Here is a 26,047-nt window from a genome sequence, read left to right on the forward strand (position 1 = left end):
CAAATGTAGAGATCACATCACTCCAATCCTTGCTTCCCTCCACTAGTTACCTGTCACTTTTAGAATTGATTTCAAGATTCTTCTGATCACTTTTAAAGCTTGTCTAGGTCTGGCGCCTACCTACATTTCAGAGCTGTTAACCCCATATGAGCCAGGTCCGAGCTCTGGACTGAGACTAATGGGTACCAGGCTTTTGCCATTAGAGCCCCCGCACTGTGGAACAGCCTGCCAGTGGAAATAAGACTAGCTAATTCTGTGTCTTCTTTCAAATAACTTCTCAAGACACACTTCTACAGACTGGCCTTAATGTAATTGTTTTATTTTGTTTTAAATCTTGTGTTTTTGCCCTGTGCTTTCTATTACTGCCTGTCTTTTTTACTATTCTCTGTCTTCTGTATTACTGTCCGTATTTTTGAGTTGTTTCTCTTGTTTTCTGGAAACTCTATTTTTTAGAAAGGTGCTATACAAATAGAGATTACTGTTATTGTAAGGGGAATGAGGCTGTCTTTGAAATATATTCCTGATGTATTTGCCATTTTTTTCATGCTGTTGTGTACTCATGATGTTGAATGTACTTTGAGCTTTATTGATCCCAGGGCAAAATCAGTTAGCAGTAGCAAGGAATTGGACATAGATCAGATACAATTACTAAAACACGAACATTGCATAATTATGTTGTGTTGGGTTCTGTCATGAATTATATTTCTTGAATTTCCATTGTCATTACAGGCAGCCATCAACGGAGTCATACCACAGGAGAATGGGATCTTGCAAAGGTAACACAATGTTGCCACACATTCACTGTAAATCATAGACAAACTTATAATGCTGCCTGAGGTTGTGCATGATTATCTATCTTTGGAAAAAAGGTTTGTTTATCTCATTACAATAACTAAAGTTTTAGTGAGATTACTGAGTTGTGTCTGTACATCAGTCTGCCTGTGATCAACAGGTAATAAAATGAGACACAGGGTCAAAGATGTATTCAACTGTTTCCTAGCAACAGGATGTTCCTATGAGACTACAGCAACAATTCTAAGGGAACACCTTAAGCAATTTTGCCCATCAGTTTCCCAAAACGCTGCCCAATGTATCGCTGCCCTTAGACTCTGTTGCAGGTCTAGACTACAGTATTAGCCTAAATTTAGAAGATCAAAGTAACAAGCGGCCAAATTTAACAGACAGTATTCCTGTCATGCTAGAATGATCATGTAAAAGAGAAGTGCAAGGAAAGAATTAAGAGCTAAAGCGAGGAAGAAGGAATGTTTTATTAGTAGAGATATGATTCAGTGAGGAAAGAGTGATGTGAGATATTTCTTGCAAAGATCGTTTTCGGCCTCACAGAAGTATACCTCCACAGTATACCACATAAAGTAACTTACAACCAAAGAAGGAAATATGAAAACAAAGGTGTCATTGTGTGAGTAGGAAGTTGAACTCCTCTCCTTAGTGATGGTGCTTGCAATGTAGGATTTCAGTTTCAGGCTATCTCTGCATGTGTCCTTTAGCCTGGCTACTTCTTGATTTACTACTTGATTTGTGCTGAACATGTGAGTGCAAATTTTTCGTGTCTTGTGTCTCCATGGTGAGATGTTCAGTCTTGAAAATGACTCGTAGATTGAATTTTAAAGGTTGGGTGTCCAACAAATATCACTGGGTGACACTAACTATGTGTCATGAAGAGGGAAATAGAGTAGATGTTACTGGGCTGTGTGTGGAGGTTATTGTTTCTGCTGTGTTTTCTATTCTGCTGTTGAGTGGAATAATAAAAAGACATTGCAACTGCAAGGAAACCCTCTGCCAAGAGTAGAGTTGTACACAGTTTCTAAAGCGAAAAGGTTTCTATAAGAGGCTTTGTGCCCTTCACTTTCCTTCAACGGTTGGTTGACACTCATGAATGCACTGAGCTGATCTGAACCCACTCAAGCTGGGGACGTTCTGTTAAACCGTTTTATTTTGTGTACACACTTGCGTGCACGTGTGCGCATGCATGCATGTGCTTGAGTGTGGTTCAGGCCCTTGGGCCATGAGAAGATTGCTGGTCTTTCGTGCGGGCACACAGCGTTATGAATGGAGGCTGGTTGGCAGTGTGACCAGCAGCCAACACATTTACTAAGTGGCTGGCATTGGTATGAGTAGGCTGGCATTGCCCAGTAAACAGCCCCTGATGACGTGACCTGAGCTGGAGCCAGCTGGAGGCTACGGCGACGTTCCAGTCTAAAATGCGGCCCCCTCCTCCCCCGTGTCCCCTTTAGTTAGCGGGTTGCGAATTTTAAGAAGCTTGTCTTATTGATCATTAACCAAGACTCCTCAGGACATCCAAAATGTTTCTCTGCCAAAACTTAATAAAAACTGCTGAATCCTCTGTTGAATGCGTTCTCTGGCCTGACAGTTTGTGTTGGGTGAAGGGCTCAGCAGTTGTATCTGCTTGGGAACAGATCCTGGACTGCACAGGAGAACAGTGCCATCTAGATGTAGGGCAGCATGGAACTGCGCCCAAACAGTAACAACGGCCGATTTAACGGCCTTCAGAGTTACTGTGCCAAGTTGTGGTGAAAGTGCATTTAGGATCGCTCCTGCTTGTTGTGAGAGCTCACACCATAAACCAGGCTATTTTAGGTGCTTCCAAGAATTGTAAGAATCCTGTTAGGATTCTTACAATTCCTGGATCCACCCACCTAATCCACCCATGATGGTTTTGCCACAGGGCCTGTAACAATATGCCATCTATTGAGTTAATTCCTTAATTTTAGGGTGAGTCAGTTGGCAATAGATCTAAAACGCAGCACTGAAGGTGAATATTTCTGAAAGGAGGTTCAATGATAATGTAGAAAAGCATTTTTATGATATCTTACTGTAAAGTCCATTCAAATTGGACTTGTATGCAAAAATGGTACTGAAAAATCTGTATGTGACTGTTATTCATGTACAGACAGGAAAGGGAATTCTTTGCTCACAGCCTGTATTTTGCCACCAGTGTGTTTTGATTGACTCAGATTGTTGTTATTCAGATGCTTTCATGTTAGATAGAGGGATTAAGTTGTGTTATCACAACCATTAACTCTGACACATGGGTTTACAGAAGACAGCTTCATGTTTGCGAGATCCATCCATCCTTGATACACAGTGATGTCTGTTTGTGTTTTTTCTTTGTGTATTATCTCAGAACAGGACAATATTAACTCATTGCACAAATTATAACGTATTGGCCTCAGTGGCTGTTGTGTTCAAAAATATTCCAGACAGTCACTTTATTTATAATTTTACCAACCAACTACATTTTTGGAAATGGATAGGACCTTCAAATAAGTGTTGGTTACTTGCCAAAGTGGCTGGTAGAGGAGACATACTGTACTATCATTTGGCTGGTGTTAATTTCCCACCCTGGTGGCCTAGCCTGTTTCTGAAGGCTGTAGACGGTCAACCAACATCGGTTGCCTCTGTAATGTGGTGGGACAAATATAATGCAGCCTTTGTCGAAGACCTTGGGCCTGGCACTCTTCTCTCCTCGCCTCTTGTTGCAAGATAGTTGCTGCTTACACTTCAAGGAACAAAGGACAAGCTTTGTTTAGGTCCAGGAGAGAAAATACATCATTTACTGCTGTGTGGGAAAGGGGGGTCATAGCCCAGGCACAGAGCAAAGACAGAGACAAACAGAAAAGCATAAGAGAGAGAATAAAGAGCAGATGGAGCAGGGGGTTCCCCAAATTTTTGAGTAGCCAGCCAGATGGGAAAAGTAACCAGCTAAGGGATGTTTGTGGCGGCAAGATACATTTTTCCGGTGATGCCACTTTTTACCAAACCTTAAATATGTTTATGAAAGCATGACAATTAAAATAACATGAATGAACATTTTTATTAAAGGCTCAATGCTCAATTGAAAAATATACGGATAATCTTTATTAATTGTGAATGTTTAATGTATTTTCTTGAGTCAATGCAGAATTGCATTTTTTAATTGTAGGAAATAAGTAGGCTAAAACAAAAATATTATAACAAATCGTAATAAATATCAGAACAAAGTTCATATTTTAGTCTTCTCAGAGCAATACTGGATCTCTCTCCTGAGTACTACTGCACTCAGAACTGAGATCCAATAATTATGGGAACATAAATCAGTTTAAATAATGAGGAAATGCCCCAATTTTACATGGTCATAACACCTGCATACTGGGGCTTTAACAAACCCTCCTAAAACAGAAGCCCCTATGATCTTTCCCTGTTCCTCCCTTTACTTCTCCCATCTATATTTTGAACATTGGCAGAATGGAGTCAGTGTGCAAGTGGGACTTGTCAGGATAACTTGGGTGGCAACATCAAAATCAAGGACCAGAATGGCTCGCACAGATTAACATGACGTTGTTCAGTCAATAGCCTCTTTAGACCCCCCCCCCCAATCCAGTCCGGTGTAGCAGAACCGGACTGGATAACTTTTTGTTATGTGAGGTAAGGTGAAACACTACTATCATTAATTTGAAAGAGACAGAGGTAAGTGTTGTGAGACATTCTCAAATTTTCTATCCAGTCTGTTTCCTCAACATTGTGGTTGTTCCTACCAGTTCTGCGGTCTTCGGTGCAAATGTTGCTGTTAAAACTATCAAGTCCATGGCGTGAAAAAAGAGAATGTGACGCTGGCAGTGTGTACGTAGCCTTACAGACATTCAGTTATAAAAGTGGCCGGCCAGACAGAGGTGGGTAGATGGCTAAATAGCTGGCAGCCGGCGCTTGGGGAACCCCCTGGATAGAGTAAGGGAAAGAGGAGAAGGCTTTTGTCGCTTGTTTCTGCAGTGGTAAAAAGGCCAGTTTATTTTTCTAGCAAATAGTTTAGCTTCTCTTGGGGTCCATTAGGTTATCATCACCAGGTTAAAGACTGCAGCTGTTTGCTCCCAAACTGTTACCAAACTGTATGTTGAACAGTGTGCAGATATCTGCAGATATTGCTGACTAGGCCTTTTCATCATACATCCAGGCTCTGTTTTTATCCTAGATGTTTCTGCCTATGTTTAAAGGCTGTTTCCCCAAACAATTCATTTCTTTCAATCGTTCATGATCTTCCATGACTCACTGACCGTTTTTGACTGAATTTTAAGCTTGTATTTGAAAGTTCAGCGTTGAGTGCTTGACCCTGTACAACCTTTTCACTTCTGTACAGTAATTTCTCCAGCGAGGCGAGCCAGGCCAACCTCTACGGACCTCCTAACCAATCAGAAGCAGCTGAAGCGGCAGCCGGAGGTGCGGCTCCTCCCCCCTCCTCTTCGTCTTCGTCCTCCTCTCCTCCGTCGTCCTCGGCCTCAACCTCAGCCTTCTGCCCCATCGTCCCCTCCTCCCGACACATCGTGGAGCGTCAGCCCCGGATGCTCAACTTCAGGGTGGAGTACCGGCAGCGCTCTATAGAGGTGGTGCTGGAGGAGGGCAGCACAGTCGGTGAGCAACACACTCACACACACTCACACACAGATACAGGAAACTTTTTTTTTTTTACATACTGCCATCTTGTGGATAAATGTTAAACTGAAAAGTACATTTATTCTGTATCTGTCCTCTCTCTTATCTCCCTCACAGGCGAAATCAAACAAATCCTTGAGACAGAGCTCGGGGTTCCAGTGTCCAAAATGCAGCTGAAGGGCTGGAAGAGTGGAGATGTATCCGACAGTGTGAGTTTATGGCCTTTACAAATTATTTAGTTACAAACTTAAAGGTGTAAGTGCAAAAACAAAAGGAAAAGAAAGGAAAGAAGAGCACTGATAATGGCATGAGCTGAAACGGTTGCGCCTATAGCCCTTTTTACTCCCTTGTGTTTTTGCACTTAAACTTTGTCCCTGTGTCTTGCTGAAAGTAAATGTGATTATTTTGTCCAGCTAAATTTTGGCGGTGTGCGGAATGTCTTGAATTTTACTTCATCTGAAAGTTAATTCCCTACACTAACACTGATTCATCAGAGTGCAACAGTATTCTTTTGTATTTAGAAATTATTATAATACAGACGCTGCCGATAGCGGTGATGGCTCATGAGTATAAAAGGCTGTTTCCCTTCTTTAAATGGGATTGAAAAGTTTGCCATTGTCAGGTATAGATAGAACTCTTTGAAGTGTTAGAAAACAATATATGACATTAGCTGAACACTTTTATCCAAAGTGCCTGAGTGCATACTGTACATCTTTAGCATGGGTAGCGTAATGGGAATCAAACCCTTAACCCTGACAGTGTTGGTGCCATGTTCAGTTCACTAAGCTGCAGGACCACATCGTTACAAACATTAGTCTCTGGAGTAGACCTGTTGCCTCCCCCAAAACAACAGCACTACTTGAGACAGGATGTTTGAGCCCAGTTTGCCCTAACTTTTGAATTATTATGAGAGGTGACAGTTTATAGAGCTTGATGAACTAACTTCAGATGTACTGAACCCAGTTTTATTCCCTCACTTAACAAATCATTGCCTCCACAGCTATAGAACCTTCATAGTGAATAGTAAATTGTGTGTATCTATATATGTGTGTGTGTGTGTGTGTGTGTGTGTGTGTGTGTGTGTGTGATCAGACGGCGCTGAGAAGTTTACACCTGCCCAAGAACAACAGCCTGTACGTCCTGACCCCAGACATTGCCCCTACTGCCAGCACCAGCCAAAACAGGTATGTAGCCCAGTACTCTTGTTTAACTCTTTTTGTATGTATAATCATGAAAAATCCTCCAATTCTCATCCTTCAACACACACACACACACACACACACACTATGAAATATAGTGGTACTGGCATGAGCATAGTACCTCATAGTGAACACCAGGTGGCACTCTAAGTCCAGTTTTGGAGAAGTTGCCTCCAGCCAACAAATGCCATTTTCATTGGAGTATTAAGAGACATTTGACCCACTGGTGCATATGTATTTTCTCGCATCCGTTGTGACATTTTGAAAGGAAAGCCTGCTGCCGTGTTAAATAATGTAAATAATAATTTCCTCTGCCTTATTTGTATCTTTCAGCCTGACATTGTTGCTTGCTGAAGGGTGTTTTACTTATTATTATTCAGAGATTGTGTGTGTATGACATCCACACTACATATTTCATTTTGTTTTTCCTTTTTCTAATATATTCCAGTCTATCACACTGGTGATGATACCTAGTGACAATAGAGATTTGGTGAGAAAGCTCCATTAAGCCAGCGTTCTCCATCCAGGGGTTATTCTGCTCATATCAGTGAATGCGTGGCGGTATTAGCAACCTTTCCTTCTGAAATGTCAGACTGCTCAACATACAGGTAGAGCAGTAATCCAATCACAGATGGCAGTTGAATGTGTGATCTTTCTTTCATCAGTGTCAGGTAAACATCATCCGAAGAAGGAAAGCTTGCCCATGATAGTCAGATTCCTCCCCTCATTGCACCTGCTTATTGTAAGGCAGCAAAGACCATATTTAGTTTAATTTGAGGATAAGAGCATTGGACTGGACACCACAGTTATATTTTGTTTTTAACGTGTGTATATTTGGGTATATACATGTGTGCATCTGAGTGTAAGATTGCATGTGTGTGAATACATATTTTTGTTGCTGCTAGTATTATATGTTTATATTGTTTGAGTGTGTTTAGTGTTCAGATGTGCTTGCCAGTGCGTGTATGTGTGTGTGTGTGTGTGTGTGCGTGTGTGTGTGCTGGGTGTCATCATGTTGATTACAGAGACACTATGAGGCCCGGGACCCGAGGAGATGAGGACATCTATGCTACTGCTTTAGTAATTATTAAAAGGGGTGGCTCATGATTTTTAGGAGCCTGTGCTGTTGAGCACTAATCAAGCTCCCTCTGAGGACATTACATGTTTTTTTCACACCAGATTTTTTTTCTGACATTTTGGCACCACCCTCTTGGCAGCATTTGCTAGCAGTTCTAGTGCAAGTCAATGGGGGAATGAAACCATTTCTCTCAAAATCACATGCAAGTGTTGTCAAACATTTCTATTATCCTTAATATAACTATAGCGTGTGGCAGTTAATGAAATGGGTTTCATGTTTATTTTGAGAGATCTGGCTTCAAACCCAATTCACTTGCAGTAGTTATACTAACAAAAGGCTCACAAGAGCCTGGGGCAAATTTTTCAGAAACAAAACCATGAGCATGAAAACCTTCTGAATGAAGTAACGGGGGATTGGTTACTGATCAACGGGATAGGCTTAAAAATATAGATCCCCTAAAACCAACAAAACAAACATCTTCATCAAAACATTTTTAAAATCCATTTCTGTTTAGGAGTGTTGCCAGGTCGGGTAGGGGCGACCTCTGATACCTCTTAGTACAGCATCTTGGGTTGAACAGTTTGTTTGCATTGTATCTGATCATATTATAAGATGATCTGAATTGTAAGGTGGTCTGGTAGATTTTTCAGTTTAATGGAATTGCCCACATCACAGAAAAAGAAAACATTTCGGTAGGATCACACTTATAGATCTTTTGACTAATTTCAGTGGCATTCCTTCCAGATACTTTGAGTCATTTATGCATAGTGTGTCTAGGGTCCTTGCATCAACCTGAGACACTGTATTCAAAATTAAAATTGCCTTACCCCACATTTCCTCATGTTAGCAACCATGCAAGCAACCACACATCACCAGAACAGTTGGGAAAAGAGAAGTCATTTGGCAGTTTGCCGCTTTGCCTGCTAGTTAGGCTAAGTGGTAGTTATGCTGTGTTGGCAGCTAATGGCCTATATCTCCCCGGTCCTCCCTCCCTCGCTCTCTGTTCTCTCTCTCTCCTCTTGTCTTCTCACTCCCCCAGTAACCGCTGTGTCTTTTTAGCAGCACCGTTTCCATTTCTCCAAGTGTCATCGATATCATTTTGGGTGTCAGAAGCTCATTATTCTGTGTCAACTATTTTGGTGGAGGACAGTTGGGGTTAAAATGGAGGGGGGTGCTGTGTGTGAGTGTATGTGTGTGTGTGTACAGTGACCCTGTTGTCATGCTGGGAGAGGCTAGGTGACAGATCACAGAGCAGGGAGGAGCAGTCCCCTGTAGAGGGACCAGACAAGCTGTTAGCCTGCAGTAAAAATAAACCCTGGTCACACCGTATGCCCGCAGTACACACAATCTGTGTGCAAATTTGTTGCAGTAGACAAAGCTCAGTCCCAGTACAGGGTCACATCCTCAACCAAGCTGCAGGTACGGATGCACACCAATGCAAGGTACTAACAAGTTGTGATAAAATTGCACTGATCTGACCCATTACTTTTACTTACAAAAATGATAATCCCAATTATTTTGCTTAATATTGTGACCATGATTATTAATCACAATTATTTGTCTAATTTCAGAATATAAATGTATTTTATTGCACTCTTGCACCTTAACTTATATTTTCACTTCTTCAGTAACCACCACTTTTTCAGTGCATTATTTCTTAAAGTAGTAGCTAGTAGTAGCTAGAAAGTTTTCACTCTTACTGTCTTTCTTAAAATTAAAAGATTTTTTTTTATATTAATATAATTACTGGTTTAAAGTATTTTGAAATGACTGATGTTAATCCACTTTTAGGAACTAAAACAATGTTCACGTTCAGACTGGGAAAGGATTTTCCTCTCTAACGTTGGGCCAGTCCATTCTTTTCTACTTTGCTCGTCACCACGTTTTTCCAAAGTCGGTCTATATGAGGTTTCTCTTTCTGTCTTGGGTCACATGGCTACACGCTGCACATTCAAAGGTTGTGATTAGTCACACATAATGAAAGCACTCTATATACCTCATCGGGACGTTCAAACAGTTACATACTGCTGAATTACAAGATTATTAATCATGGAGACATAAAATTGAGATATATGAATATCTATGATTAATTGTGCAGTCCTACTTTTTCTTAACAATGCACCAGTTATACCACACCACTCTCGCATACTATGGCTTGTTAACAAAAAATAAAGAAAATGTGTATAGTTTTTGTTATTGCCATTATTAAAGGTTTTAGTAGTTACTTAAACTCTATGCTGCTGATACTATTGTATCAATTTTTTCCGTTAAAATTACTTTCTTTAATTCTATATTTTGAATCAGAATAATGAAACTGTTTCTTTATTTCACCTTATTTTGAAAGGAATGGTGATTTATCCACAAATTGCAGTATCTGGCAATAATTCTGACACATGTAATATAATATAGCCCACTACATTTTATAGAGCATACCTACATCCATATTTGCTAATGTATACCTTGAGTCGAGTTTTAAAGACAATTACCCACCCAAACTTTATTTCCACATTCATATCTGTTTTCTTCATATTGTTGCTGAATAAAAGAGCAAATGTGCCATAACTGATAATGGCCCTGGCAATTACTCTGTAGAGCTCGTCTCATTCAGCACACACACTTAAACCAAACCGACTGATTAAATAGTGATGCATTATCGTTATCATCCCGCCGAGTCGACTCATCTTAGTTCTCTTGTTTGATTAGAAATAAATCTCGAGGCTTTGGGAGATTTTGCACTGTGCACCAATCCATCCCAGGTAGTTATTTAGTTAGCGATGTGATGTGCAGTTAGTACTGCCATGTTAAAGCCTGTTCTAAAGAAGGTTTTTCTCTGTGGCCATGTTGACGACTGCCTGTGAATACAAGAGGGTGTCGAGGAGGAGCTAATCTCCTGCATAAATGATGAAGGCCTGATGAATATTTTAATGGCACCCCTTTTCCTCCTCGTTTATTCTCCGCTCCGGCTCTCAGGAAGCGTGTTTGTTTAATGAAAGGTTATTTTAATTTGAACTCTCAAAGAAATTTGAAATTGCAAAAATGATTCATTAGGCGTTGGGTGTTTGTTTCGCGGCTTCCTGTCCCTTCCCCCCCACCCCCCTCCCTCTGTGTGTCAGCTATCCTGTAGCAGAGATACAGATGCTTTAGGGAGTTAGCTAGCTGGCTGGCTAAAGCTGCACTGATGGAAAGTATCTAACAGCTAGCATGCTGATTAGCTTTGGGACAAGATGGCAGACCAAAACAGAGCAGAGCCTGAACGGTTTCGCATCCGTCTGTTTTGTTGTGGATGCAAAATGTGGAGGAGGTAAGAGGACCTTGTGTGTTGATGAGACCTCCTGTGTATTAGAGGTTGGACTCAGGCAAGGTGGTCAGTTCAGTGTGTGTTCTCCTGGCTAGTGTGTGTGTGTGTGTGTTTTAAGGGGTTGATAAAGTGTACATCAGTGGGTGGGTGTGTGTGTGTGTGTGTGAGGTTGGGTGGGTTGTGCATGTGAGAAAGTCTGTGTGTATGGGTATTTGTGTTTTGCAGGCACATGTCACATTGTGTGTGCGTGTGTGTGTGTGTCTGTGTGTGTCTCTGTGTCTGGCAGTGCTAGTTTAATAAGGTCTAGAGTCTGCTCTGTGCCGCGGGGACCCACAGCGGAGGCGACGGGCTTACCTCAGAATGAAACCAATCTGTTTAGCCTGCTCTTCTCCCCTGCAAAACGCTCCATTTTCTCTGTCCATAAAGTTAAATGACATTTTCCTCCCGGCACCCTTATGCCATGTCAAGTACCTCCTGAGAGGTTGCAGGCCGGCCCAGATGTCGCTGTGTGTGTGTGTGTAGAGAGAGAAAGATAGCTCCAAAGGCAGAAGCAAACACTGAGACATCCACCCTGCAACCCTGCACTGCTTGGGGGGCCTGCGACTATCAGAAGACAGCTGCTTTGAAAACATCAGTGATGGAAGCGGAGTCGAGACTCAGGGATATTACACCTGAAACATAGCTTTATCTCTTCTGGTTTATGTATGAACCATCAGACCTCTTTAGTCAGATGGGGACTGAGGTGCAGCATTGAGATGACTCATTACGAATCGCAGTTTTTTCCCCTGAATATTTGTACTATAGAATACAGTGAGTGATCCGGTTTTTGAAAGTAAATCTTGAACAGAACTCCACCCACGCAGCCACCAAATGGCTTGTCAGCCTGCCATAAATGACTGATAAGATGTTCCTTTTTTCTCCTTCTTTGCTCGCAAGGACAGAGTAACACTTCCGCTCAGTTTACCCTCTATCTCTCTCTGTTTAGGAGTCTAGCTGCCTGCCAGCAGCAGCCCGGGACTGTGTCCAAACAAATCATGACGATATTAGCTAGATCCTTATTTATGTGTCCCTACTCCTCTCTCTCTCTCTCTCTCTCTCTCTCTCTCTCTCTCTCTCTCTCTCTCTCTCCCCCTCTCCCTCCCTCTCTCTCCCTCTCTCTCCCTCTCTCTTGCTCGCACATACACATACTCACACACGCACACACACACACACACACACACACACACACACATATTATCTCCCTCTCCTCCCTTCTGCTCAGCCCTATTACATATGCATCCATCCTTCCCACTCCACACATTTCCAATCTTCCCCGGTTAGCTACAACAAACATTACATTTACATATTGATTTCGTAGTTTTAGTCAATGTAAATATGCTGTCATTACAGTAAATTTGAGCTTCTGTTAACATAAGCTCGTCCAGATCTGCGCAGATTAAGGCTGTGATTGCATAATTAATGTGTGCGCTACATATTAATTCCCCCGTCCCTCTCTTTCTCTCTCCTCTTCCTCCTCTCCTTGGGTTCTGAGCCCTGATTAAGTGCCTGCCTCGGCCCTTAAGCCTCCCATTGATATTCAGCCTCACAGACCCAGCGTTTGCTCAAAACGCTACTTAACCTCACAGCTTATTGTAAATGAAGCTTCCAAAAGTTGATTCCTCCCCCCCTCCGCCTCTACGTGAAGCACACAAAGTGTCTGCTTTTGCATTGTTCACATCCTCTCCGTCACGGCTCTAAGCTACTGAGCAAGAGACGGTACCAGTCCAGAAACTCTGCCCCTTCAAGCCCTTTCGGACAGGTCTTTCTCTTTCTCTCGTGCCAGGCCTCTATTTGGGAAGAAATCAATGCGTGGCGTCGACTGCAAGGTTGTTGACGTCTCAGAGTAGTGGTTTGTTGAATCACCAGTAAACAGCTTGTGTGTGTGAGTGCTGTTTTGGCACACCAAAGTTTGTTGTCCATGCTGTGAAGGGAGAAATGGAAATATGTGGTCATTTTTAGCTCATGTGTCATTATCGAACAGTTATTTTTGTTTAGTTATTTTTTTTTTCTTTTTTTTGTTTTGAGGAAGTCCCTTGGATTTTTATATCTCACCTGCATAAATTGTTTAGTAATTGGTTTATCTTCATTCTGTTGTTTTATCTTTGTATTTTATCACAGTTTTTTCACATAGCTTCTATGTGTTATCACTTTGCAAAGCAACTAAAACCTACAAAATCAATTTTTTTTATTGAAATGGAAGACAATTTCACCCTGTAAACTGTGATGCCGATGGAGATTGGTGTAGGTTAGTTTAGTTTAAAGGGGTGTTAAGTAACTTATGACTTTTGTCGACTTCTATTGGCAACCACGAAATTACAAGATCAACAGCTCTCTGGCGCAGCTTATGGTAGCCTGTAATTGACAAAAATAATGAAGTCACATTTTCATAATAGAATGAGTAAACGGTATGAATGAAATGAGCTGCGAAGCCGCTCGCTTGCTCGTAGTACCGTCCTCCGTCTTTGAGAAGCTGCCAGAAATTTCAGCACCTGGCAAAGTAATCGTTGAGTCATTGGAATCTATCAAATCCCTATCAAACCTCAGATATAGTGACTTTGTGCTATCGGACAGTAAAATCTTACTTAATGCACCTTTTTAAAGAAGATATTGAAGCCTCTGCTGGGTTTTCCTCTGTGCCTGTTTTATAACCACCATGTTTGATAGCACTAATAGCAGATTGTTGTGGACTCCATGCTGTTACTGTGCAGGTGGTCATAGCTATGGCGGCCTGCTGTGCTGAGCGGAGCTGTAGCCAGGCTTGTTAAGGCACAGCCAGTGGAGTGGGCTACTAGCCCCCGGAGGAGGGACAGCAGTCGGCCTCCTCCCTCCGGCTCAGCAGGCTACCATGAGCTGACTAGTCTCAGCTTGCCCTTCACTTGACTCCAGCGCTGTTAGTGATAATGTTTGTGTTTTTCTTTTGCCCCCTTCTTTCTTTTCTGTGTCACTTCATTATTATGCCCCCCTCTTCCTCATTTCTTCTTTCTTTCTTTCCACCCCCCTTTTTCCATTCCTTATTTCCTTGACTGTGTTCATCCCTCTTTCTTTCTTTCTATCTCTGTTCAGTGCTCTCCAAGAGTCGCTAAACCAGAACTTCCTGCTGGTGATCAGTCACCGCGAGGCCCAGAGGGACTACAGCCTCAACTTCCCCGGCTCCAGAACCATACAGGAGGTCAGACTCACACACACACACATACACACACACACACACACACACACACACACAGACACACACACAGACACACACCATACAGGAGGTCAGAAACTCACTAACCGTATTGGATGTCAGAAACAAACACATGCAAGCATGCACACAAACCATAGAGGATATCAAAAATGCACACACACAATATGGAGGGTCAGAAACAAACCCATATATACACATACACACGCACACACACACACACACACACACACACACACACACACACACACACACACACACACACAGTGCCGTAGCGCCTTTCTACATCGGTGCTATAGGCCAATATAGCGCAGGACAGTCTGTCCCTTGTCAAAAATAACAAACTAGAGCGTCCACACCTACAGTCTAAACACCCTGTCTCTGTCAGTCTCACTTTCCCTCTCTCACGGACTCTCACACATACTTAATATTATTCTACCTGATTCTACTTTCCCATAATGCAGCTTTCATTCCATTTGCCAAACATTGCTAGTCTATCTCAGCCATCGATTCATTATTCATCACAAATGATCACATTTCCGAGCACATAATTACTCTCACAGCTGCGGTCTGGTACACTCCCCCTCTTTTCCTCCCCACTCCCCCCACCCTGCGTCTCTCTCTCTCTCTGTCTCTCTCTACAGTCTCAACAGTAGAGGAGGCGGTCTAAATGACTGAACACTGTTTGATCTAGGCATGTGGGAGCAATGGAGGGGGACTGAGAGTCCATTCATTTTCTTCATCTGAAACTAAACAATGGATTTGGTAGCATATGAAATATTCATAGTTATTCATACTGGACCCCAGTGTGAAGGCAGTCCGCCTTCCTGCCCATCATTTATTACTGTCACAGCTGCATCCAGATTACAGGGTTGAAGAGCATGTGTGTGTGTGTTTGTTTATATGTGAGTGTGACTTCTTTAGAGCTCATATCCGTGCTCCCCTTCATTTTACATAAATTAAATTAAACATTAATTAAATTAAATTAATTAAAATAAACATCTCATCTTCATAAGTAGATTTTAGCCTCGCTCTGTTCCTTCACACCCTCTTCCTTCACCCCCCTCCTCCTCCTGCGCACACTCCTGCCTTGTCCTGTCCTGTTCTAACTCCCCTGCAGAGAGGGAGACCTGAGCCGGCGTCATTTATTATTCACAGTGGGTAGCCTGCTGTCACAGGTGAGGGGAAACAAGCTCCCCAAGGACCGAGTGGGAAGGATAGAGAAGTCCCTCTCTTGATCATATCTCACAGGCAAATTAACTGATCATCATTTGTACTGAAAACATTGATCAATGGGATCTGTCAGAATTTAAATATCACTCTGTAATTATATTCCTGTCTGTGGTGGTTTTGGATCATTTTGACTTCCTATTTTTCAGATTGGGTTTCCTTTATGGTCCGTGCCTGTTACATCTAGGCTAATTATTTCTTCTCTCACTTATCAGCAATTTGATTCCACTCGGTGAAATTGGTTCTTCCTAAGCCTCGTGGCTTTGTCCCCTGTTCCCTACAGCCGCTGCTGCCTGGGCCTGGCTCCTCAGCGCGGGTGACCATTACTGTAATAATAATCAGGCTACTAGCAGGGCTTGTAATGGTGCTAATTGAACAGATTAGTACAGCCAGGTTCTGAACTGGAGGAGGCAACTTTCCTCCCTGCTTTTCTCTCCCTCCTCCCTTACTCTTTCCTTCTCTCCCTCCCTCTCTCCCTTTCTCCTCCCTCCTCATCTCTCTCTCTCTTCTCAGGCAGATGGTTTTGATGAGCGCCCACTGTGAACCTTAAGTGTTTCTGCTGGGATTACAAACACTGGGGAGGGGTCCCTGTGGTGTGGGAGGGGGGGACCATGGACACAGAAAGGAGGGAAAGGACTGCTGGCTTGGTGGGGGGGCTGTCAGGGGCCATAGGGGATGGAGAAGGGACAATGCGGGCTCAAACAGGCCTCCATGTCGTGGTCTTTTCCTTACGCATGCTTGTCTTTAGGCATCCTGAGGCCCCCTGCGGTGAAAATGAGGCCCAGAACTTTAACCTGCATAGATCTGGACTCTGTTTGCCCCATGTTGACCATACTCTTTATATATTTACTCTTTAGTCAGGGAACAGGCTCCTTTCCTTTTTTAATACTGGAATGTGTTAGGACGTAATACGTCATTACAGCATGTGTACACACCATCTGGAGACTGAAGAAAGGGTTCAATAACTAGTGTGGAGAGCTACAGGTGCAATTGGCTTGCGAGTAAAGGCAATCAAATAGTGTTATAGTTGTGGGTGACCTCATTGAAGTTGCTTTGGAGTAATTGTTGACGCTCATAGTAAGGACTAGGAGTGGTGTGTGGAACGGTGAAATAAAGACATAAGACAAAGACACAAACAAGAGGGGGGTTGCATTTCTCTCATTATAAGAAGACCTGAGAATGCAACAAAGAAGTAACACCATATTCAGCCAGTCTGCCTCTCCTTTCTGCTCATACTGTGTCCACTCACAGACACATATGGACTCCACTACAGAGCACCTTTCTCTCCCTGTTCTCCCTTTTGTCTTAGCTGAAGACTAGCCGATGGTCCCTGCTTGTGCATATCAATGGGGATAGAGTCCTGTCTTCTTGTTTGTCTTTGCCAAAGGCTCTGGCTTTGCCTTGTGGCTCCCAGGGAACTGCCCCCCTTCTCTATTCCTTCATTCTCCATCCCTCTCCCAGTGTCCCTTCTCTACCCTCTCCCTCTCCATCTCTACAACCCAGGGCTGTGTAGACTCTGATTGGCATTCCCAGACAAGAGTGTGGGGGTAAGTTGCTGGCTAGCTCGCGGGCTAAGCTGGAGAGCAAATGTTTGCCAGGGAAGTAGAGGGTAGAATAGGGGTGGCCGCTGGGTCCCGGGCCGTCCGTGACCAGACCAGTTGTCCTAGGGATTTCTCTCCTCTACTGCCCCGCGGGGCTGGGCCTGGGCCCCGTCCCTACCCCGCAGCTGGGGGACATATAGGAACCAAACGCAGGCGGGACAACAGAGCAGAAAGAAGGAAGGATAGATAGAAAAATAGGAATGAAAGAAAGGCATCTGGTGCCCAGGGGACACAGAGAAAGAGAGCGAGAGAGAGAGCTTGTGACTGTTTAACGGCAACCTTTTCTTCTCTTTGATTTCCTTCCAGCCAGGGATTACAGGCACTTGGCATTTACAGTGATTGGATCATTAATTTTGCCGTGAGGAGTATTGTCCAGCAGTTCAGCACCACAGCCAGTCTAGCAAATGCGGTGTATAACCGGCTCATACATCCTGCTTCATCACAGCCTTAGCAACAGCAGTGAAACAGCAGCATCTTATTTTGTTATTAAGATTTTGATTTAAATTCTGATATTCATACAGACATTCCCTTTACATTTTAGCTTCTGCAAGCTCATAGTCCTGTATGTAGTTCTGGTCATACAAAATAATTTTTTTTTACCATGTAACCATTTTGGTGGACACATTTTATGAACCGCTGGACTCAGTGTTGGTGTCACGCTCTACCCATTAAGTTATACAGCTCAGTATCCTGTAATGATATCTGAACAATAGCCCATTATTTTATGTGTAAAACAAATGTAAGTCAGTAATTATAAGCTACCAATTACCATGTCAAATTTGACATTCAGAATCAGTGAAATAAGAAATAGAATCATTCAATTTGTTGTAATTTAACTTATTTTCACCAGTGAGATGGGTTTTATGGCAGACAGGGGGCAGCATTAGACAGTACTGATCCCCACAGTATGGCTGCTGTGGCCAACATATTCACACTATGGGGCATTGTGACCGAGGTCTAGGCACTACAACGAAAACTTAGGCTACCTATAGAAATGAGGGCCAAGGCATTGCGTCACTTTCTCTCAATCTGCTATATTTTTTTGCATCACTAAATTTGAATGCTTTATGTTAAACCTCTTTGTTCTTTTTTTTAAGTCGTTGATACTTTGCATCAGATTGTGCTCTGAGTGCCATCCTTTTCAGTCAGTTGGTCAGAAAAGGTCTCTGTAATTAACTGCAGTTTCTGGCTGTGTAGTTTCAGGTGGTTAGGCCTGCTGTGTAGCTGTGTTGTCTTTCTGTGGTGAGGTCAGGTTATTCGCTGCCAGGTGGGCCTTTCACTGTCTGCCTCCGCTCTTTCCTCTTTCCTCCTCCTCCTCCGCCTCTCACCTTCACTCTCTCCATGGTGGGCGTTAGTTTGTTTTTTCTCTGATGCTGCTTTAACCTCTGACTGCAGCCTCTTCATTACTAGTGTTTATGCCTCGCCTCTCCTCTCTTCTCCCCTCTATTCATCGGCTGGCCGGCCGGTCAGTCAAATCCCTGTAGTCCGGCTGGTCAAACATAGATATTACACTCTGTAATAACACTGGCCACCCGGCCTGACCCCAGCCTGCTATCCTGGCCATAGTTTCTCTTCATAAGGATAGGCACCAAGCGGTGTGGTGTGGGATTTAGGATAGGAAGACAGAGGATGGACTGTGTCACTCATTTATCATTGTTCTATTAATGTTTTTTCTCAGTTTATTTGTACTGTGAAGTGCTTTTTCTGTGCCAGCCCAAATAATATATATATTTTGTGAGTGATATCTTCAGATAGAACACATTTTTTGATGCCTTGACAGATGGATAAAGGCTGATTTTGAAACATAATTCTTTGCCATTGGCCATCATAATCTTTTTGGTCTTACAGTTGCTATGTTTGTGAGTTTATGTTCTCAGACAAACACACACATATACACACGCAAAGTGCAGTAATATAAAATACAATAGGACTTGGCGCCCAAGCCAAGTCCGCCCCCACAGCCTTCATAGTTCAATGTTTTGCAGCTCCTTTCCTGCTTTGCCTGACATTGGCTTTGACTTTGTGTTTGTAGCGTTCTTGAAGTTTCCACCTCCGTGACCAGCAGCCTTGCATATGCCCAAGGATACATCTCTCCCCAGTGCCGCTTCCAAAGACAGGATTTGACCTGTGTGTGGAGGGAGCTTTCCTCCACAATAGACAGTTTTCTCAGCATCAGTGTCCAGCCCCGCGGGCCTACAGGGCAGCATTCTGCGGAATTAATGCACTAGAATCCACGGCCGCCAGCACTCAGACGCCGACGGGGCTTTGATCACCTTCGGCCGGCGCACATCAGGCTGGCGTTAGGGCTTTAAACCAACAACCCACTGGACGGTGTAACACGGCGCTCGGCGGGACAGGCGCGGCTGGCTGCTAACTGTTTAAAAGCACGGAATGTTATTAAGTGATGCAGATACAGCGTCCGCGCATGAATGGGAGAAGAGAAATACTGTTCATTTCAGAGCGTGGGGCTGTTGTTGCTGGGCATTAGCCGAGGCATCCGAAGAATGCCGATAACACTGGCTTTCTTTTTTCTGCCCCCCCCACCCCACCCCTCACTTCTTTTGACTCATCTTCTCCTTCATCCTCTTCCTCCATCCTTGTTATTCCCCATGTCGCTGAACAGAGACTACCATCATGTAGCTCTTGCTATATTGTATTTACTGTATTAAAATATTCTTAAATTGCAGCACTTCTTGCTTGTGGAAATATATTCCACATGCACACTTTGATTAATCATAATGATGTTTACTTTCATTTAATTTTAATAGTGCCCTTTTTATGACAGAATTACTTTTACAGCGGGCCAGAAGTTAAGGAGAGATTCAGAGAGCTGAGTAGTGATTTATAGTTGTGCTGTTTGTAGTTTGTTTTATCCTTTCTAATCACTAGTTTTGTGTGGATCTAATGTCTATATCTTTGAATATACAGTAGTGATTTTACCTTATATTTGTGTCTGCAGGTGAAGAGGAACATTTCAGACTTGACCAACATCCCAGTGCGGCACCAACAGTGGGAGGGATGGCCTGCCTCAGCATCTGATGACTCTGTAAGTCACACACACACACACACACACACACACACACACACACACACACAAAAATATATTCATGAATTAAACAGTTGTTAGCCACATATATAACAGCTCTACGGAAAAAATCTGGACATTTGTCTTGACATTGCCGTGGAAATATGCCTATAGCACATGCTTCCATGTTTGCCCTATTATGTTTTTTTTACATAGCCGTCACCGGTTCATGGATCAAGGACAACAATCTTAAAGGTTGTCAAAAGCCCAACACAGATCAAAGCTCATCGTTATACAGCTTATTGATTTACAATATGTTGAAAACAGTAAATTGCAGTGGAAACTGTTCCACACTCCTGTAATCCATGCTAAAACCATCTGTCAAAAGCAGGAGAGTAAGATGTTGAAGCTAATTAAGATGTCAAAGAGGGTTCCCGTCCCATGTCCTCTATCTGTGGACATTAAAGCTCACATCATTGAGTCTCCCTGACCTCTCCCGCCCCAGGGTCGCTCTTCCCAGCCATTCACCCTGCACACAGTCAAGCTGATCAGAAGCGGCCCTCATACAGAACCTTGAAGAACCCCTGACCCCTTTTGTCTCACCCCTTCTTTGACAGCATATGTGTTCCCATGCTAATTGTATGGGATGGTTTATTATGCTACATTGTGGAGCTGTTGTGCACACATTCTTGTGTTAACCCTCAGCTAACGTTTTTTTTTTGTTTAAGATCTCTGTGATGATTTTTTGGTTTGGAGTATTAGTTTTGACTGTGTCATTTTTTGGTGTTATCATATACCTAAATTGGCTCTATGCCACGGAAGCAATTTGACTACAAAGTTTCTATTTTAGGCTTTAAGTGACTGCATACATTCCTATTTGTGGTCACTAAAGGATAACCTGTTCTGTGTATGCGCTGTTTTGATGGATACACTCTATTCTATGTGCCACCCATTATCCATCATTCAAATACTCTGTCAAAGTGAACGAACAATAACTGCACCTGTTTTTACGGTTTTAAGTAAAGCTTTTAAGATTTAGTGATGAAAGCAAATACATTGTACCCGTTAATGTGCCTGAAAGGGCAAAGGACAAAAGGTTATACGTCCTTTCTCAGTAGCAGATTGTTTGCTTTATTTTGTTGTGTTACAGACAATTCTAAAGCCTTGCAAACCATACAGCGCTGATGTGGATTTATTAATGTTAGCATTATCTTTGTAGACCTTAGGGTAAGTGATCAATAACAGCCTGGAATTGCAACAAAAATACAACTCTTAGTTCAAATCTGAAAGCACTTTGTGGGCATGTGGTGCAACGACTGGCCTCAGTTTAGCATGAAACTGCTGTTGTATTATGACACCACATCACTTACTTTTCCAACTTGCAGCCACAACCACTGGCACTGTATGACTTTCCTGTTCACATTAATAGAGGAAGAGCGCTACCCACAGCCCTTTTTAAAAAAAGAAAAATCTTGGTATGTGTTCAGGATGTGGGTGCGCCAAGGTGCAATAGATCCGAGTCTTATCTGATTCTTTTCCTTATATTTACGAGAGAGAGGAAGCATTTCGGCTACATTTGTTTGAAATATCTAATGAATTGGTTTTGTGTATTTTGGGATTTTGACAGGGCTGAAAAAATATAGTGGTTTTGTATTAAGTAAGAAATACTGGAATACTTCATGGCAAGAGTTTAAGAACTCTGCTGCTCTAAAATATAGAAGAAAAGTGGTCTTTATGAAACCTGTTTCCCTCACTTGAATAGCTCAGGGCTTTGAGATCACATTCATGAGGACACTGATTTATTTAAAAAATCTTTTAGATATATGACATTAGTGCATCATGAGGCCTCACTTGGTCAGGTGCAGGAAGACGTATACTAGTAATCCTTGATGCAATGAAAAGAAATGATGAAATAAGACATCTGTACAAGGGTTATCTACACCATACAACCAGGGTAGCCATGCCTAGGCCTTTGCAAAATACCCCAATATATCGCAATAATTAAACAACAAATGGGCTAATAAGATATTCAACAATTTATTCAACTTTGTTTAACTTTCTTCATCTTTATTATGTATCATATTTGGTCTCATAATGTAATTATTTACATTATTTTATATGAATTAAAAGAATTTTGTTGTTGTTCATGAACAATCAGAAATCAGCATTTCAAAGTTTTGCTTTTGAAAATACAAGATAGACACATTTTAAATACACTTTTTAAATTAAATACACAGATTTTTGTACAATTGTTAAAGCAGTATTTGATATTTGCAAAAATGAAAACGTGAAGTGAGTTTGATGTAACCTAACCACTTGACTATAAACCAGCATGACACGTTTATTCTGTCACCAAGCCAGCTCAATCACGCTCAAGTGAGTAATAAAGATAATGTAAAAAACGGTGGAAAACTTTTTTTTTTTCTTTGTACTGATTGTCAGTGAGCCTTGGCTAGTCCCCATAGTAGGTAGCTGTAAATATGATTGCCAGGGATCATGAATAGATTGCAGCTCATTGTGGCTTCGCAGGCCCGGTCGGCACCTGGCTAACAGGGATCTGCAGCGTCTGTGTTTCCTGGATGAGGAGATATTAAAAAGCACAGAGACAGAAGTGTAATAATGGCCTCTGCTCTCGCCCCAGCCCTCTTATTGAAACGTCTGAGGGTATTAACAGAGAAAAGCCCAGGGCCCGGCAGGCGGGCAGGGAGGCAATGTTAGTGCCTAGCTCATTAGCTAGTCTCATCTCCTGGGGTTTGGACCAATAAACATGGCAGCCACAGGCCTCAGATTACGTTTAGCTCTGCACACCAGCCCACTTGCAGTCAGAATCGATTACTACTTAGCTCTGCTTTGCCTTATTGTGTGTGTTTGTGTGTGTGTTTGCTTGCTCACATTTGCGTTTGTGTGGGTGTGCATATTTGTGTTTGTGTGTTTTCGTATGTCTCTGTGTGTGATGGCACTGTAGTTGCTGTAGCAGTTGAGTTGGTGGTTCCTTGCTCAGACCCAGTTGGATGCCACCTCAGCCTGCCTCTGCTCCACAGGCTGCTATATGGCACAACAATTGCACCAACACACTCCCATAGGTGGCAGAAAATCCATTTTTCACACATCTTTCTGATTATAGTTTAGCTAATTGATTGACTTAATTAGGCTATCTATTCCTTCTGTTAATTGTTCCTGTGTTCCGAGAAAGAGCACACTTGAGTGGGGGTATTGTTTGTTGGATTATGTTATGTGTTGTCCCAGCGTAGGAGAGTAGTTTGTTGGAAAGAAATTCTCACCTTTGAGAGAAACTAGTGTTTTTGTTTTACGTCTCCCTCCCTGATACTGTCCCCTCAATGTGTTTCATTGTTTATTGTGCTCCGAACTATTCAAGGCCACGTAGAGAGTTGAAATTGGATCAGGATGGATAATACTCAGGTAGCACTGAACAACCGATCACAGTTTATTCAGTGCACAGGGTTATTGTATGAGGTGTAAGACTAAGGAAGTTGAATGGAAAAGTAAGAAGGGAGAAAGAGTGTAGTCTAAGCTGTGGCAAGGTGAGGTGATGCTCATTTCTAGCAGGCAGATTGTATGGACCCGGGTCAAGCAGTAATGGTAAATATTTCTTAGCATTTATGTAGAACATGGGAATCGCGGCACTGTAAAAAACATACTCCAAAAAAAAAGGAAAGACTTGAGTTATGCCACATTTTTATTGATGGCCACAGCCAACACTTTGTAAACCTGTGCAATGCAACCCAATAATTTCACCCATTCCTTCAAATGTGGCTGCTGCTGTGAATGCCTTCCTTTCCTAAATGTATTGAAATTAAATTGAACATTGTTGTAGTTGTTTTTACTTTTTTTTTCTTTCTATCCATACACACGTATTCCTGTTCAGGGTTATAGGGAGCTTGAGCCTATCCCAGCATGCATTGGTCTATATGCTATAACTGATACTGCTATATTTTTGAATACATTTTTTGGAGTGCTGCCAATCCAGTGTTCTTCGTGGATCCACTGGAAGCCAGTTTATAGTTTTCGGTAGAATACCTAACTAGATGGTTATGCAAGAAAGCACACTGCCATTTGTTTTTGTTTTTAGTTATTGCCATTTGTTTTAACTTACATGGAGCATAAGATCAGGGTTTACCGCATCAGGACAGTTTAGGCAGTGTTGGTCCTCAGTCAGAAAAAAGTATACTAACTGACTTTCAAATAGTTCAAAATTGATGGCACTCATTTTATTTTCCAATGTGGCAAGTCTCATCTATCTGGTACTCCAAGTAGATTAAAACGAATGCTGCAGAATCATTTGCACATACCATCTGACCTGGCTCTGGCACTGTATCCCTCATGATTCCTGTGGCTTTGGCAAAGCTGTTCTGAACAGTGTGGAAAACGATAACAGAGGTTTTGGCAACAGTTGATTTGAGAGGCCAACAGGACGTTAACTCCCCATGCTGTTTGAAATCCGCTGATTGAGCCTCTTCCTCTGCCTCCTCCGTCCCCTTCTCCTTTTCTTCCGCCTTACCTAAACATCCATGGATACAGCCTGAAGCGTTTCCAGACAGGCTTCATCTCATTCGAGCTGTTTTGATTGGCAGTCTTTCCTGCACACCTGTTGGAGTGATTGGCAGGCAGTGGGACATCCTTATTACATCCCCACATCTCTTCATCCCTCCCCCCCTTTCATTGCTTCCTCCTACCCAGTAATTGCTGACATTTATGCAGTGTTTCATGGTGTTTGCTAATGTATTAATGCTGCGGAGCCTCTGAGGTGTCTTGCCTTGTGGGCCAGTGCCTCCCTCTGTTTCCCAGCTTGCATTAATGCAATCCTCCTCTACCTGACGGGGGCCTTTGGAACCGAGGGCTTATTGAGGGGGTCTTGTGGTTGCCGTAGCAACAGGGCTGAGCAGTAAGCTCAGACAGAGCCCCCCCTGTGTGATTGGCTGCCTTCAGGTGACATTCAGCACAGGAGTTAGTCTGTCTGTCTCATTCTCTTATTTTGTCTTTCCCTCTCTCTGTTCTCTTTGATACCTTTCATTGTTTCTATCTCAGTCCATCTCTCTTTCTTGTATGTTTTCTGTGAAGCTCCTGTAGTGAGGAGGTGTTGTTGTCTTTATGTGAGTAGGAATGTTCCTCCTCATTAGCTTGGTCACCTTTAGACCCCCCTGCTGTCTTTGAACGTAGAGGCACAACACCAAGCTGAATGGAAGACATAGCACCACAACACCCGCTGTTAGGTATCCCACTGATCCTACATTTATGCCTACCTTGGCCTCTAGCTCTCTGTGTATTTGTATGCATGCGTACATACCTTGCCTGGCTGAACCTTACACACTCTGTGCAGGACCCCAGATGCTAATCAGGAGTGACATCTCTTCAGCAAGGCACAGAGGAGCCTGAAATGGGGAAACCAACAGGTGTTTAGGGTGGGGCGCGCTCGGTCTTTCTTCTTTTCTTCTCTCCCCTCTTCACCTCAAGTCTTTATTTTCCAAACTTTCACAAGGGCTTGTGTTTTTCTCAGCTTGTGCACCATCTCTCGCCTCCCTCTTCTTTCTCTCTCTATCTTCTTTCCCCTTTCTGTCTCACTTTCTGCCCCCCCTCCCCTCTTTCTCTCCCTCTCTCTTCCTCCCTCGCTCCATCAAAGAGAGAGTGGAGTAAGGTGGTAGTGGGGTTGTGGTTGCCGTCAGTGCAGCTGTCAGTAGTAATTATCTCACACTCACAGCCAGACACCTAATCCAAACACTGCCCACACTAGAAAAGAAAAAATGAAACACAGAGAGAATGAAGGGAGAGAAAGGGAGAAAAAGAAGGGGAGAGAAGGGAAGAAAGGCTTAGAGGGGAGAGGGGAAGGCGAAGGGGGTAAGGGAGAGAGAAAATTCTTTCCCTGTATCGGCCCCTGAATGCTTAGAGCCTCAATGCAAGTGTTAATTAAAAGAATCCAAAAAAGAGGAGCCAGT

General features: G+C 42.8%; 1 protein-coding gene across 3 annotated transcripts in view; it reads left to right on the forward strand.

Annotated features, from left to right (window-relative positions):
* Positions 1–26,047, forward strand: part of faf1 (Fas (TNFRSF6) associated factor 1) — a 73,597-nt gene that overhangs the window by 11,561 nt on the left and 35,989 nt on the right. For 2 of the 3 annotated variants that reach the window (XM_071528001.1, XM_071528000.1), the window contains exons 3-8: positions 730–776; positions 5,153–5,424; positions 5,563–5,654; positions 6,538–6,629; positions 14,123–14,228; positions 20,031–20,117. In XM_071528001.1, coding sequence (XP_071384102.1) covers positions 730–776; positions 5,153–5,424; positions 5,563–5,654; positions 6,538–6,629; positions 14,123–14,228; positions 20,031–20,117 — 696 coding nt within the window. The remainder of the gene's footprint in view (positions 1–729; positions 777–5,152; positions 5,425–5,562; positions 5,655–6,537; positions 6,630–14,122; positions 14,229–20,030; positions 20,118–26,047) is intronic. The other variant, XM_071528002.1, reaches the window with a different exon arrangement.

The sequence above is a fragment of the Centroberyx affinis genome, unplaced genomic scaffold (assembly GCF_046629955.1).
Source record: "Centroberyx affinis isolate AG114_WGS23_722 - 3 ecotype Tasmania unplaced genomic scaffold, CSIRO-AGI_Caff_v1 ptg001599l_1, whole genome shotgun sequence".
NCBI classification, from domain to species: Eukaryota; Metazoa; Chordata; class Actinopteri; order Beryciformes; family Berycidae; genus Centroberyx; species Centroberyx affinis.